The 16,349-nt window shown below is 45.6% G+C and overlaps 1 protein-coding gene across 3 annotated transcripts in view; it reads right to left on the bottom strand.

The window, feature by feature from the left end:
• Positions 1-260: 260 nt before the first annotated feature.
• eml2 (EMAP like 2) overlaps positions 261-16,349 on the bottom strand; it is a 38,261-nt gene continuing 22,172 nt past the window's right edge. For all 3 annotated transcript variants that reach the window (XM_061216988.1, XM_061216986.1, XM_061216989.1), the window contains 17 exons: positions 14,544-14,673; positions 13,908-14,057; positions 13,158-13,227; positions 12,510-12,620; positions 12,216-12,311; positions 11,102-11,236; positions 10,590-10,689; positions 9,791-9,945; positions 8,119-8,244; positions 7,616-7,747; positions 6,874-6,941; positions 6,204-6,292; positions 5,596-5,693; positions 2,508-2,595; positions 2,315-2,410; positions 1,751-1,881; positions 261-776 (listed from right to left, as the gene is read on the bottom strand). In XM_061216988.1, coding sequence (XP_061072972.1) covers positions 651-776; positions 1,751-1,881; positions 2,315-2,410; positions 2,508-2,595; positions 5,596-5,693; positions 6,204-6,292; positions 6,874-6,941; positions 7,616-7,747; positions 8,119-8,244; positions 9,791-9,945; positions 10,590-10,689; positions 11,102-11,236; positions 12,216-12,311; positions 12,510-12,620; positions 13,158-13,227; positions 13,908-14,057; positions 14,544-14,673 — 1,901 coding nt within the window. In that variant the 3' untranslated portion in view covers positions 261-650. The remainder of the gene's footprint in view (positions 777-1,750; positions 1,882-2,314; positions 2,411-2,507; positions 2,596-5,595; positions 5,694-6,203; positions 6,293-6,873; positions 6,942-7,615; positions 7,748-8,118; positions 8,245-9,790; positions 9,946-10,589; positions 10,690-11,101; positions 11,237-12,215; positions 12,312-12,509; positions 12,621-13,157; positions 13,228-13,907; positions 14,058-14,543; positions 14,674-16,349) is intronic.

Genomic DNA, 16,349 nt, shown 5'->3' with positions numbered 1-16,349 from the left:
ACAGCGAGAGGCAGCAGTTGATGGTGCCAGTTACAAGGCCGTTTCAGAAAACACGACCATGACCTGACCATCGGTGCAGTAATCACCTGTATCTAAAAGACACATCATACAAGTACTTCCTCATAGGGATTGTGTATTGTGATAACACCATGGAATGCAACAAATGGCAAGATATCTTAAGTCTAAAGATAGATAGAGATGCAGGTAGATGGAATTTACAGTACATTGTTTCACTCTTCATAAAAACAACGTGCACACAATCAAACTCAAGTAGAAACTTTATTAATAAAACAAAAGAAGGCCAAGTCTAGCTTTAGCATACTTCTATCTATGCATCAAGTGCTTAGTGCCACAACAAGATTAAGTACTTTAAATATTAAAATACAACAGCCACTCAATTATATATCTTTATTTCTATAGTTTTGCAAACAGCACATGTAGCAGCTACAGCCCCTTTAAATAGCTTTAAATATTCTTCTTGACATGCTATTTCTTTTTTTTTTTTTGCCAGAGCCCCATCTAGTGGCTCCTCAGCACAGTACAGTACAGTACACTCAAGACAGTAAGGAGTAGGAGAGTGAGGTTTAGGCACAGCAGTCCCGCCCTCTAGTGGACAGGAGGCTCCAGTGACGGTGCTGCAGCAGTGTTCCCTAGGCAACCGACCACTGCAGGACGCTGGTGTCCTTCCCCCCGGTAGAGATCAGTTGACTGTCGTCATGGAGAAAGGCAATGTTGGTCACGTGGCTGCTGTGGCCTTTGTAAACATGACTGGGAGCCTAAGAGACATAAACGAAAGAATCAGCAGGTTTAAAACTAGCTGAACGGTCTATAATAGCAACCAATTTCACGGGAGGGAGAACTTGTCTTTTCATCTCAATACTACCAATTACTGAGAAGCAAAAAAAAAGATAATTTCTTTCCACAACATTCAAGGCAGTACTTCACTACCTGCATGCAATGTTTTGGTCTGGTTTGCAGATAATTAACATAACATAACATAACATAACATAACATAACATAACATAACATAACATAACATAACATAACATAACATAACATAACATAACATAACATAACATAACATAACATAACATAACGTTATGTTATGTTATGTTATGTTATGTTATGTTATGTTAACATAACATAAAACATAACATAACATAACATAAGGTAACATAAGGTAACATAACATAAGGTAATGGCAAGAACAGGCCATTCAGCCAAGCAATTATTGCCTTTTCCTACCCCTTAGTTTGCCTAAAAGCTAAGTAGTATCTAACACCGTATCAAGCCTGGTCTTGAAAACCCTCAGTGTTTCTGCCTCCACTACATGACCTGGCAGCTATTCCACACATTGACCTCTCTGTGTGAAAAAATACTTGTCAATATCTGTACGGAATTTCTCCTTAGCACACTTCCATTCGTGCCCTCTTGTTCTGCTAACCAAACTCACCCTGAAGAATCGCCTATAATTCACTTTATTAATCAATCAAATGCCCCCTTTACTAAGCTTAAAGAGATTAAGCATCTTAAGTCTATCCTCGTAACTCTTATCTTTTATACATGGAACAATAAAGCCCATTCATTATCCTGTAAATGAAATTTTGCAAAACGGGGTTTCACCAGGCACCCACCCGGACATCCGTTTTGCCACCGACAGGAAAGTGAACGGCCTTTATAGTGTAAAGTTTACAAACGTGGGGAAGCAGAGTGTAATGTGATATTGTGGACTCGGCGATGGCACACTCACCCTTGGCTGCGAGCAGGGGTTGGGGAACAAGTGCACTTTGCCGAAGTCGTCAGCAGAGGCCAGGAGCTTGGCGTCATGTGACCTGCACACGGCGTTTAGATCTGTTCCGTCAGCACCGTCGGGCCAGACGCCTGACGGGAACACGGGAACATCAGAACACGTCAGAAACTAGAGCGCATCAAGCATTCGCCATTTACCTGCATCAGGTCTGTACAACCCTGCAGGTCTCTGCCTCTATGCCGTTCCACACATTAAAAATACTTCCTGATATCGGCCTGATATTTACTTACTTTCACCCTCTTGTTCTGCTGAAATAATGAAACCTGCAGAATATTGCATTTTTACAAAGCTTGACGTCATTTACATGCGTAATGTGTTTCTTCATAACTTTAACATGTCGAAGTATGTAACCAGTTTAGTTGCCCTTCTATTAACTTTTTCTTATTAACCGGAGCTTCTTTTTGTGTGTCGCGCCAGTAATAACAGGGGAAAAGGACAGGAAACCTGAGCCGTGGATCTGCTTGTTGCACGGGCACATAGCCCCGGGGGAAAATACCCACTCACCGAAGACGCTAAAACCCAGCACACAGGTGGAGGTGGCCCACTCCACGTTTCGCACAGTGTCAGTACTGGTCAGGTGTTTTCCACTGGCGCCTTCCCCTGAGGAGCGGGTAGAATGTGGGAATGTGAAGGGCTGCATGTGCATTCTGCAATACGCTTTGTAAACAGACTCGGACTCTCTGAAGAAAGGTCTCACAGTATAAGATCTCGTAGTCTCCTGAGTTGGTGACGATGTACTGGCTGTCGGCAGACCAGTCCAAGTGGGTCACAAAACTTGAGTGCCCCTGTGAAGCAAAAGAAAGCACAAACACAGCCAGGCGTAAATTAATCTGTTTTCTGCTTTAACTATTTTAATTGCCATTTTAATTACTACATACTTTTGTAATTGGGACTGTTATATTACACATTTTGTTTATGATATGAATATGTACAGATATGCATTGATGTACGACTTCAGTCAGGTTCAGAATAATTGGCACCCTCGAGAAATGTGCACAAAAATAATTAAAACTAAAAAACGAATACTGCTATTGACATAAACTCTATTTTCCAACATGTGTAAAGTAGTGTGCTTTATTAATCATTCAAGGCAAATCATAAACTTATATTTCTGAAATAAAACATTCATTTCCCACAAAATATTAAAATAAGGATCTAAGAAGTGCTAGACTTTGTGGCCTGAATAATGAATAGGTGTGTATTGGGCGTAACGTGATAAAACAATCAGAGTAGCCCTATGACGGTGGATTTAACAAGATGTTTACGTGCAGACCTGCTCCAGCAGACTTCATTAAAATTGTCTGAATCGTATAAAGTGGTAAACACATTTGTCTTCATTTCTGATTTTGTAATAGGTTTTTGTTATTATTACTTTTTGTTCTCTTCAGAATTGTTTTGTTGAATTATGGAGTAAGAAGTGAAATCACCTGGCTTATATTAGCTTACAGTACGGTACAATCTGGACACAGTAATTTCAAGAACGCGAAGAACTACAACAAGAATAGGGTTTAAAAAAATGTGTTAAAATGGTGCCATTTGCATGAATCTGCATGTTTCTTTAATCATACCCAAATGTAAAAAACTGTCATGCACAATGAATCCCCAGCACCAGATTCACTGGCACTGTCCTGCCACCATGTGCAGCACATCCAAGAGTTTTTATGGTATAATGTAAAGCCACAAAGAATAACAAGGTCATCTGAGGTCTAAAAGGTACAATAGGTCATTTTGGACTTCTAACTGTCAAGTGAGGAATTGCTGCAACAGACGCACTCACATGACAACACTGTTTATCCCTCCCCCTTCTCTGTTTATCCCTCCCCCTTCTCTGTTTATCCCTCCCCCTTCTCTGTTTATCCCTCCCCCTTCTCTGTTCATCCCTCCCCCCTTCTCTGTTTATCCCTCCCCCTTCTGTTTATCCCTCCCCCTTCTCTGTTTATCCCTCCCCCCTTCTCTGTTTATCCCTCCCCCTTCTGTTTATCCCTCCCCCTTCTCTGTTTATCCCTCCCCCCTTCTCTGTTTATCCCTCCCCCCTTCTCTGTTTATCCCTCCCCCCTTCTCTGTTCATCCCTCCCCCCTTCTCTGTTTATCCCTCCCCCCTTCTCTGTTTATCCCTCCCCCTTCTCTGTTTATCCCTCCTCCCTTCTCTGTTTATCCCTCCCCCCTTCTCTGTTCATCCCTCCCCCCTTCTCTGTTTATCCCTCCCCCCTTCTCTGTTCATCCCTCCCCCCTTCTCTGTTTATCCCTCCCCCTTCTGTTTATCCCTCCTCCCTTCTCTGTTTATCCCTCCCCCCTTCTGTTCATCCCTCCCCCCTTCTCTGTTTATCCCTCCCCCTTCTCTGTTTATCCCTCCTCCCTTCTCTGTTTATCCCTCCCCCCTTCTCTGTTCATCCCTCCCCCCTTCTCTGTTTATCCCTCCCCCTTCTCTGTTCATCCCTCCCCCCTTCTCTGTTTATCCCTCCCCCCTTCTCTGTTCATCCCTCCCCCCTTCTCTGTTTATCCCTCCTCCCTTCTCTGTTTATCCCTCCTCCCTTCTCTGTTTATCCCTCCTCCCTTCTCTGTTTATCCCTCCTCCCTTCTCTGTTTATCCCTCCTCCCTTCTCTGTTTATCCCTCCCCCCTTCTCTGTTTATCCCTCCCCCCTTCTCTGTTTATCCCTCCCCCCTTCTCTGTTTATCCCTCCCCCCTTCTCTGTTTATCCCTCCCCCTTCTCTGTTTATCCCTCCCCCTTCTCTGTTTATCCCTCCCCCCTTCTCTGTTTATCCCTCCCCCTTCTCTGTTTATCCCTCCCCCTTCTCTGTTTATCCCTCCTCCCTTCTCTGTTTATCCCTCCTCCCTTCTCTGTTTATCCCTCCTCCCTTCTCTGTTTATCCCTCCTCCCTTCTCTGTTTATCCCTCCTCCCTTCTCTGTTTATCCCTCCCCCCTTCTCTGTTTATCCCTCCCCCCTTCTCTGTTTATCCCTCCCCCCTTCTCTGTTTATCCCTCCCCCCTTCTCTGTTTATCCCTCCCCCTTCTCTGTTTATCCCTCCCCCTTCTCTGTTTATCCCTCCCCCTTCTCTGTTTATCCCTCCCCCTTCTCTGTTTATCCCTCCCCCCTTCTCTGTGAACGCGCTGACATTGAACCCCTCCACGCCATTGGCTGTGGCAATTAGAACTCATTTTCAATTCAATGAGCTTGAATTATTGTACAGCTATACAATGTTTTGGTACAGAGTGTCGGTTCATCAACTGTATATTTTGAAACCCGAATTTAAGGACTATAAACACAGGGAGTCAACATGTCAAAGAGCCTTCTTCAATGATAGGAAGGGATTTGCTTGGTACAATGCTTTAACAAAACAATCTTACCTATTGTACCTTTAAGCACATTTTCGGTAGCATAATAGAGCATGCTTTTGGTCATTTTAATAATTCACTCACTATACTCATGTAATGGCACGTAATCTGCCTATTTAACAGATTTCCATTATCCAATTGCCCATTGGCCAGTTTTATTGGTCATTAATGTGAAAAACATTGAAACAGAGTAAATGTATTGAAATAAAAGTATAGTTTTCCCATGTTTGAAGATAACATAGATTATTATCCATGTTGTCTATTATATGCAACCTTTTTTCTTCATTATTATCAAGGGTGACAATAATTCTGGAGCTGACTCTATATATACTATATATAAATAGAAAACAGTGAGGTCAGTTCTTTCTGAGAAGTATTTTCTATTTACAAGACTAAAAAATGAAAGGGAAACGGACTACAAATCCCATGAAGCAGTGCACGTTACCCACCGTGCATTTCCCCACACGGCTGTACTTCCTGCCATTCTCCGTCACAGCATAGATGTAAACAAAGTTGTCATGGGATCCCACTGCCAGGTAGGCCCCATCTGAAAGGCAGAGGATCAGCTGTGACTGTGTGCAATGGGTACACACCAAACATATTTCACAGAGAAATGGATTGTGCTCTGATGTCCACCTTGAAGAAAACTTTCAGTCTTCAAATGGAAAGCTTATATAAGGTATATTACATATCGCCTTATATGATTGCACAGTAAATCAATTTATATTTAAACTGGACCTTTTGATAAACGCTTAACCTCTATGAGTTAAGTGTTTATCAATAAAAAAAACTGTATAATCAACCTGTACAACTGTGGTGATGCTTTAGACCAAGGGTACAGTATATAGCACTAGAACCAGTATAAATCATTTCATTGAGGAAGGGAGAATGCCAAATAATATACCAATAGTCTTTCGCATCAGCTCAGCCGAGTATAACCGCGAGTGCAGATCTCTATGGAAACCAAATTAATGGAGTCTAGCGGTTCTCATCACATTGCTGACTGTAAACGTGTCTCATCCTTCTCCGTGGTGCGGGCGCACTTTGCTCCACACACCTGGTGAATATTTGACGATGGAGATGATCTCATTGCCGTCCGTGTGCGTTGAGACGAGGTCCTTGGTGTCAGTATCCAGCACCAGCCACCTGGACAGAGTGGGAGACAGGCGGGTCAGAACCACATCGCTACCGCTGGGCTCAACAGAGCCTCTCCTAAAACAACCTGTGCAAAACCATCATTCTTTTATAGCTGTATGACACAGAACCCAAGAAAACAATATGATGTTAAGCCTGTTTTAATGTCCAACTGCGCTGTTGCCTTCTAGGATTGCAAACTAGTATTTGTTTAGTGTTTCCAGAGGATTCTGGCGTCCTTTCAGGAGAAAGCAACATTCATCTAATGGAACAACACGACAGCAGACTGAATGCCCCCGAGCAAACGCATCACATGTCCTGCGAGTGACTCCATCTACAGATTTCAGCAATGAATACTTAACAATGTTGTGAGACTAGACAAATGTGACCATCTGACTTCCTGGAAATCCAGTAAAACTGCTTTCTCCCAACTCCTGCAAGGCTCTCGCAGAATATGACTGTTGCAGCAATTTTATATGAGAATACAGTAGAGCTGCTGTCAACTATGTGTATGATTGGTCACATTTCTTTGGCTCCTCATTGGATCTCCTCAGTGTGGGCCGTGGATCACAGAAAATAATTTCTGTCACTACCTTCCTGTCATGGTTCCCACAGCAACAACAGCTCCGCTGGGATGGAAACCAGCAGATCGCGCAGGATCCTGTGGAACGATCATCAGGGAAAGATCAGGAGAGCCACAGAATGCACAGAGCAGGACATTCAGAGTTTGATTATTGAGCCTTGTGCAAACACCATGACTAATGTCAAGAATCAATTTTAAAATGAATTTTTTTTCTACGTCTTCGCTCAGTGACTTCTATTTGCTGAATGCAACTGCCAATTCCTGACTGGTTAATGATTACATAACTCAGGGCAGTAATATCTAGGTTCAGTATAAGCACAGGCACGTTTTGGCAAAGCCATCCTCAGCGTGCATCTCGGAAGGTTTAGTTTGCCGTGCCAATAATAAAACAAAAAAGATCTGATTGCTAGTGTTGTCCTTCTCATTGGATTACTGTAAATTAACTGCGGGTTCAAAACCCACCTAGAATACATTACATTAGTTATATTGAGCACGTTTTAAATCCAGGTTAAACATTATTTTGTTTTTAAAGATCAGATATGTAGTAAGCTAGACCGTTCACACATGATAATCAACAGGTTTTACGGTGAGGTGACATCTGAGCAGCTGATGTGGTGCTTTCTGGACATTACGAGTAGCGTGTAGTTGCTTTGGGTCTCCCCCAATTTGATACAAAGCAGGGAAGAAATGATTATGAAATAATTGCTCAAGGCTTTGAAGAGGAGGGAAGGAGGAGCCGGGGGTGCTCACACCTCAATGTACTTGCTCCACAGGGGCTGATGGGAAATGGTGTCCCACAGGTGGACCAGCTTGTCCTGGCCGCAGGTCACAAACTGCTCCATGGTGGGGTGGGAGTCCAACCCCCACAGCTCGTCTGTGTGACCCTGTTCCACCAGGAAGAGACAGGTGGATCAGACACCAAGTCCTCTGCATTTTGCCAGTATACAAATAGCCAAAACATCAGAATGGTTCATATGCGTAGGACAGTTTCATAGCTTGAATGGAAAAGGATTTTTGGCTGAAAATCCTACATCAGCAATCCAATTCAATCTGGACCTTAAATCCAAATCTGGCCCTGGTTTTCTTCTCTCCCAGGTAATTAGCTGAATAATTAGTGCTACTGAGACTCAACACACCTGATTAATCAAGCAAGAGACTACAACTTTTTTCATTTTCAAGATGTTTTGGCTCACACCCTCTTCGATGCCATCCCCTCTTGGTAAAGGGACAAAATTAAACTGCATGCGTTATCCACCTGGACAATTGGGCTGAGTTCCCCGGAGAAGGAGCCCTGCAGGATAGCGTTTCGGGTCGTCCCCACAAAAAGCCCGTCCTGCTTCCCTTCGGCCAGGCAGCGGACCGGCCCGAACATCTCGGAGACCTGCAGGGGAGGGAGGGGACGGGGCTGAGGTCCATCACTCTGGACCAACACAGACCCAGTCTGACAGACCCCTATGTTCCCCAGGCACAATACGGGTACAGGGACACCTAAAGTGGTCTGCTGTTCTTTTTACATTACATTACATTAATGGCATTTTTACATTACATTACATTATTGGCATTTGGCAGACGCACTTATCCAGAGCGGCGTACAACAAAGTGCATACCCATAACCAGGGATAAGTGCGCTGAAAGACCCTAGAGGGAAGTACAATTTCAACTGCTACCTGTACAACAAAGATAAGGACCAAGGCCTATTTTTTTTTTTTTGCCATTTGGCAGATGCTCTTATCCAGAGTGACGTACAGTAGATTAGACTAAGCAGGAGACAATCCTCCCCTGGAGCAATGCAGGGTTAAGGGCCTTGCTCAAGGGCCCAACGGCTGTGCGGATCTTATTGTGGCTACACCGGGGATCGAACCACCTACCTTGCGGGTCCCAGTCATGTACCTTAACCACTACACTACAGGCCGGCCATCTTTTGTAAAAGAATCAGAGGAGAACCGCAGCTTTTCCCAGCACAGCCGCAAGCTGCGAACCGACCGAGGGGGGACAGAGGAACCCCGAGGGACAGAGGAACCCCGAGGGGGGACAGAGGAACCCCGATCATACGCTTGCACGGGCACACCAAGCGCGCCGGACGGGCAGCACAAGCTGCTTGGGTAACGAAGAATGCACCCCTCCCCGACCCCTGAGCGACGTGGAGCGAATCCTGCGCCCTCCTGTGGGGCACCGGCACGGGTCCGTCTCGCTCCGAGACCGAGGCCCTCACTCTACGGAGTGAGCTACCCCATCAGCCCGCTTGCTGTTCTTTCAAAGAAGTGAATCCCACATCTTCTTCATCACCAGCCTGTGGTGGTAGAGGTGGTGCCCCTACTCCCATGCCAGCTCCTGAAGCCAACCAGGTCCAAAAAGCAGAGGGATATGGAGGGTTGTGCGTTGGGAGGTGGGGGAGTGGGGGTCGACTACTCTATATCCACCCGAAATACTCGATATAAACTCAGCCTGAATGACTGGCACATCCAACCTAATAACGGGTTTATTTTTTAAAATATATTTGCATTCTGGAATTCCAGACTAATGAATTGCACACCACCAAAATGTAAGCTTTATAACGCAGTCCAACAATGTTTTTTTTTTTTCAAAGCACGAAATGATTTCTCAATTTTGAGTGGCCCTGGATACGACGTGTGAGGAACATTTACTCCGGAGGAACGGTGCTAAACCGCAACAACACTGAATAATTGAGCAATAAAGCTGAATAACACAGAAGACTTATGATTCTGGAGTGCCGTAAACACTAATGTCCGCGTTTTTGCCGCGTACACAAACAGAATATCCTGCATCCATCAGTGGTAAGAAGATATCACAGAAAATATCATTGATCATTCTCACTGCAGTGTAAACAGAACCCTCTGCCATGAGAACTAAGAATCCAGCCCCCCCCCCGTAACCCTCTCGGTGCCAGTGAAGCCAGGCTCCCTCACCTCCAGCTCACTCTTCTTGCGGTAGTCGTGGTCCCACAGCACCACACGCCGGTCCTTCCCTCCGCCCGACACCAGGGTCCCGTCCTTCAGCACGCAGAGAGAGAAGATCCCGCCCTCGTGGGCCCCCGCCACCACCTGGCTGATCCGGCTCCCACCTGTCAATCACACCGCCCCTTAGGCGCTGACCTCACCCGGACCCTCCTGCTGACACCGGGCCCGTCTACAGTCTGCTCGGGGGCCTTGTGTGTCTCTGCTGTCTGGTGACGTGTCGCATTTTAATTGCTGTCGACTAGTAATCAGGAACTGAAAGTACGGTATGTTTGGCTAAAAAGTGTTTCTTGTGCTGAAATGCTGTGAGGGTGACAACGTAACCACCGAAAGTAAGTTACTTTCTGCTGCTAAGACCTAACCTGACGAAATTATATTTTCAAAAAAGGCTTTTCTCTTCGGCAACGGTAGGAAAGCTAAAGGGACATGTCGCAATACGTCTTTAGACAACAGAGATATGCAAGGACAACGAGCAGATCATTGAGGCGAGCAGATCGTCGACCGATTCTGGAACCAGACAGGTTTTCACTGGCTGAGAATAAAACAGCTAATGTGTAGAGTACTGTAGGTTTGGGCAGGCTAATAAGGCAGCTAATGTGTAGAGTACTGTAGGTTTGGGCAGGCTAATAAGGCAGCTAATGTGCAGAGTACTGTAGGTATGGGCAAGTGAATAACACAGCCCATACATAAATTGCTTTAGGACCACGACAAACAGGAAGTAACTAATGGCGCTAATTGGGAGTGACCTGACCTTTGGCCCAGACGTAGATATTCCCGCTGGAGTCTCCGGTAATGGCGTCTCCGTTCTCCGCGAAGGCGACGCACAGCACGTACTTCGGCTTCTCGTGTTTCTGGGAAGCGAGAGCAAGGAGCCGTCGGTCAGGAGCCGTCGGTCAGGAGCCTCCGTGAAGCGCCGCAGTGGAGCACTTCATGCTGAAGTGCCGGTCACTCAGGCTAAAGTGGTTCTGCAGGCAGCCCTAATGGCCAGCCAGGCGCTTCCATCTCATTAAGAAATCACGCCTCTGTCAGTGGATTCACAAAAGGCAGCTAAAGCCCCTTACCTACCCAGGGCATTTATAATGATAATTTATAACAAGCTTTTATAATTAGGGCTTACACAGCGTGGTGCACACGCTTAGAATTTGGACATTTTCTTTTTTTTTTTTTGCTACAGAAGCATCCATTTTCAGCTGAAAGGTATACATTTTAGCTAAATGGAAAAATAGATATTGTGGTAGCCAGGAGATAAACTACAGGTAGTACCTCAAACAGGCCCTGCCTCTTGGTGAGTGTGCTCCCATCCATGGTCCAGAAGTTGAGGTGGGACTTCCCGCAGGTGACGATCAGGTTAGCCTCCATTGGGTGGAAGGACACTCCCAGTACAGACTCATTGGAGCACTGTCAGGGGACAGTACTGTTAGCACAGAGCTCAGTGTTAGGTGCAATGCACAGAGCCATTAGCGCAGCGCTAACTCAGTGTCAGGTGGAATGCACAGAGCCGTTAGCTCAGCGCTAACTCAGTGTCAGGTGGAATGCACAGAGCTGTTAGCTCAGCGCTAACTCAGTGTCAGGTGGAATGCACAGAGCTGTTAGCTCAGCGCTAACTCAGTGTCAGGTGGAATGCACAGAGCTGTTAGCTCAGCGCTAACTCAGTGTCAGGTGGAATGCACAGAGCTGTTAGCTCAGCGCTAACTCTGTCAGGTGGAATGCACATTGCCATTAGCACAGCGCTAACTCAGTGTCAGGTGGAATGCACAGAGCTGTTAGCTCAGCGCTAACTCAGTGTCAGGTGGAATGCACAGAGCTGTTAGCTCAGTGCTAACTCAGTGTCAGGTGGAATGCACAGAGCTGTTAGCTCAGCGCTAACTCAGTGTCAGGTGGAATGCACAGAGCTGTTAGCTCAGCGCTAACTCAGTGTCAGGTGGAATGCACAGAGCCATTAGCACAGCGCTAACTCAGTGTCAGGTGGAATGCACATTGCCGTTAGCACAGCGCTAACTCTGTCAGGTGGAATGCACATTGCCATTAGCACAGCGCTAACTCCGTGTCAGGTGGAATGCACATTGCCATTAGCACAGCGCTAACTCAGTGTCCGTTGGAATGCGCCGTGCCGTTAGTGTAGTGCGGATTCATTGGGGCACTATCAGGTGGAACGCACAGTCCAGACAGACCACTCCCCTTTTGCCAACACTAGCAGCTTCAGGTTCAGTTCCTGCTCAACATTTTATCTCGACTGTCCTTCACCGTCGTTCATTTCCCCTCATGTGTGTATGCAATAATATTTTTCATTGATAATCTTTACAGATACAGTACATGCAAAAATGTGGGTAAGTGAACGTTGGCGTATAGCGAGGAAGGTTAGCGTTCTGTCAGGCACCTTCACGTCTGCCAGCTGCTTCTCTTTCTGCCAGTCCCACACTGACAGGATGTGGTCGTTGGCATCATCTACAGCACATAGGTAGGCACCACCGTTCTGAGAGGAGGGGACATCAGCAACACACACACACACACACACACACACTTACTTTCAGGTCACTTATTAACCACAATAAATGATCTGATAAATGATAAATGGGTGAAGTTAAATGTTAAACTAGGATTTGTTTCTAATAGTGTCAGCTTTGTACTCAGATTTTGTCGTCGGTGTTAGACTTGTGCGTTTCAGACTTACCGACTTGGAGAAGGCCACACAGGTAACCGCACGGTCAAACACCCCCATCCCCAAAACATGGAGGGTGTTCAGACTGACAGAGTCCCACACCCGAACATGAGGGGCCAATTGCTGAGAGGGAGAGGGAGACAGGAGAGAAAATAAATTCTGTTAACTACACAGGCTTTCTGTCATGCAGGAAATAAAAAAAAAACAGCCCTTCTGTGCCACAAAGCCACATTCTAACTACCCTCAGATTATCAAGATGTTAATATGATGTTAATATGAACATCAACTTATCATTTAAGCAATGCGTTTTTTGCAAAAACAACTGAGGTGAAGTTTAAAGGCCCATGTGTGTGTGTTTGAGCGGTTTGTAAAAAGATGTGACACGATGTGTTTTTGCATTATTATCGAATGATGTTGCTAAATGTTAGCAAAGAGAGCTGACCACAGGAGGGGTAGGGGGAATTGGGCTCTGCGGCAGGGTTAGAAACTTAAAAAAAAACAAAACATGCTCTCTGCAAATGTTTTGTGAGCGTTTTAGATACTAAAACCGCGAGGGAGATGTGTGTTGGCCTTTAAACAAACAAACCTGCTCTCACTCAGTGCCACATACTGTAACTCATAGCTGTGCTTCATTTAGAAAGACACCCATCTGTGGTGTACCTTGCCATCTTTGGAGTTTCCAGCGACTTGTCCAGTTGCTATGGTGACCATGTCTGGATGGACTCCCAAACTGCCAGAGACAAAAGTGCAGTTATTCTCAAACCTGAGTCACAAGAGCAGGCTGAATGTGCAGTTGAAAACTGATTACTTGACTTTGCCTCAACAAAGTTTAAGAGTTTGCCAAATTACTAAATGTAGAAAACAATGTTAAATAATTGATTTGTGGTAACATTTAAGAAAAAGCAAGTGACGGTTACAACAAATCCAAAAGGCAAATAGTCTGCATTTCTTTTCAGAAAATTGATTCTTAAATGCATGAATGCTAAAGATGCAAGTATTTTCTATTTTAAAAAAATCTAATAAAAAATTGGTTTCTACATAAAATACAGATCTGTCCACTATTGTTTCCAAAATGGAAACCAGTCAAACATGATTCTCATTAACAGTTGCTACACTAAGCAGTCTTACTGTGACAGCCTGAGAATGAGAGACCGTGTGAAAATGTTAATAAGAGCAAGTCATCTCATGCCCCAAGCTGAGCGGAGCTATGGAGTAACACTTTTATTTGCACAGATAGTGCCTGGTTGCAGGAATTTGACTAGGAAGTGGACAATTATTTGTTTTCAGGGGCCCGGAATTGACACGGAGTAGCAACAGTAAACATGAGAAGGTGTGAAAAACGGTATTCCTTCGTAGGAAGATGCTGGAGGGGTTTTTTCGGCTGTGAGCGGGGGAGGGGCGGGCCGTTACCACTTGACGTCGTCGTTGTGGCCCAGGTAGTGCCTCTGCTGCTGCTCCTCCACGTTGTACAGCACGACGGCCGAGGCGATGAAGTAGACGACCTCCCCCGTGGGAAGCAGGCACAGGTTGGAGCGGCAGTCTCGGCCCCTGTAGCCATACCTGGTCGCCGAGCGGTTAAGGGGAGTAAAACCAGGGGTGTGCAACCAGAGCATACGCGATACAGGGCTTCCTTATAATGGACCCTTACTCGTGAACCCATGACCTACTTTCATAAGTGCTGCTTGTGTAGCTCCTAGACAGTGGACATTATTCCTGCTAACGCACATAACTGGCTCTAATGAAGCGCTTGCGCCACGCTGTCGACAAACCTACAAACCTGGAAAGTACCTCCCTTTGCCTCAGGCACAGGGACAGTTCCTTTAACACTTTAATTCCCAATGACGCAGTAATGTATGGGCTGCCTTTAGCTCGTTGCAAGTGTACATAAGATGGTAGAGTGCTTTTATGACCACAGAAGAAGAAAGCGAGTGAGCTCATTGCGGCCTCATTGCCCGCCTCGGCGCGAGTTCATTCGCGCACACCGCGGTCCGGGCTGGTGGAGGGTGGGAAACAGAGCGGCCCATTGTGCGTGGCGGGGAAGGATACACCCACTGCAGTTTGAGCTTGCGCTCCGTCAGGTCCAGCTTGCTGTCCAGGCTGTAGCTGTCCCTCAGCTGGTCCGGGATGTGCATGGTGACCGGGCGCCCCCGCAGGAACATGCGCACGTACCCGTCCTCTGTGGGGGACACGAGGGGGGCAGGGGGCCAAACAAACACTCAGAGAGTGATGTCATGCTTCCATCTCTTATGTAACGCACCCACACAATTGCTCCATAATACAGTTCCTCCAGAAACGTTTTAACCCCCAGTTGGTCATCTCTTATTTTGTAAAATTAAAATGGGATTTTATTCTATTCTTCTCTTTATTCTACTCTTATAAGTATAATATAAGTAACTCTATTGTTCGAAAAGCATGGAAATGACTTGATAAGTATTCACCCCTACTAAAATCCTAAACTGGGCAAGGTATATTTCATTTTATTGAGATCACACGAAATATGTTAATGTGATGCACCGATGTTGATTTTGTATAGCTGCGTGATTGCTGAATGAATACCACTGGCTCTGAAACAGCATATCAGCTCAAACAACTGATCAGTCATGCCGCCTTGAAGACCGCAGAACTGCCCATGAAACTTTGAGAATAAGTCATAAAGCTGGCGACCGTTATAAAAAGATTGGCAAAGCTTTCAACCTTCCAGGGGCAAAAATATGGCACAACCCAGACACCAAGATCAAGTCATCGTACCAAACTGGGCCACCAAAAAATAGGGCATTTGAGTTGCAGTGCTCATTGATTGAAATGGGAATAGCGGTCTAGAGATCAACGATCTCTTCAGCACTTCACAGACACAGCCTCCTTTGAGAGACAAACCACTTCTGAGAAAGGCCAACACTCCTGGAGTCACACCTGGAGTTTGCCAGAAGCCATGTGGCAGAACCTGAGGAGGAAAATGCTGCAGTCTAATGAGACTAAAACTGAGCTCTTTCACCGGAAACCTGACCGATGCTCACAGTAGCACAAACCAGACCCGGCCTATGAGCCAGGTCACACCCTGTCAAGCGAGGTGCTGGCAACATCATGGCTCTTCATTTTCAGCAGGAGGGACTGGGACTATTTTGGATGGACCCAAATACAACAATAAGTCCTTGAGCAGTCTCTCCGTTTCAGTCCATAAGACATCTGAGGGGGGAGACTCGTGTTTCAACAGAAAAATGACCCAAAGCACAGAGAAAACAAATATCTTAATAACAAGATGTTCGGTATTCTGGAATTTTCTAGCCATGAGAAGACTAATTGCTGCCAATGGCTTATCGACAATGTTTTGACTCAAGGGGAATACTTGTTAGAGAAATGTCTTTCAGTATTCCACTGTATTAAAATTTCAAGAGAACAAATGTTAAAAGCTCAAGAGTGATGACTACTTTCTGAAGGCAATGTGCATCAGCAATCTTGTGGCTTCCACACTGATTGAGCTGGGGCATGGTGAGGCACAGGTTAACCTGTCCTCGGCTGTCTGGCTGTCACATGTGGGACGTGCAGAAAAGCACTGGAGCCCTGCTCCTGGGCAGTATTAACTTTATATAAGCAGGTAAGTCTACAGAGAACACAATTCTCATTTGGAGTAATGACCAGGGGAATTGTAGTGGGCAGGGAACACAAGGGATTTATGCAGCCCAGCAGGTGCTGGGTGCCAGATTTGTATTGAGCCATTTTGTCAAGGGGCAACATTGTAGTCGTTGTCTCTATGTAGTCTTGGCACTGGAATGAATTGGACTTCTCTTTCAAATACAAGTAAAAAATTATTACCATCTGTACCCTTCTGAAAACAGCTCAAGCTACATTTTGAAA

This window comes from Conger conger, chromosome 13 (genome assembly GCF_963514075.1).
Source record: "Conger conger chromosome 13, fConCon1.1, whole genome shotgun sequence".
NCBI lineage: Eukaryota > Metazoa > Chordata > Actinopteri > Anguilliformes > Congridae > Conger > Conger conger.
Note: the sequence above shows the minus strand (reverse complement) of the source record. Positions and strands in the feature narration are given on the sequence as shown.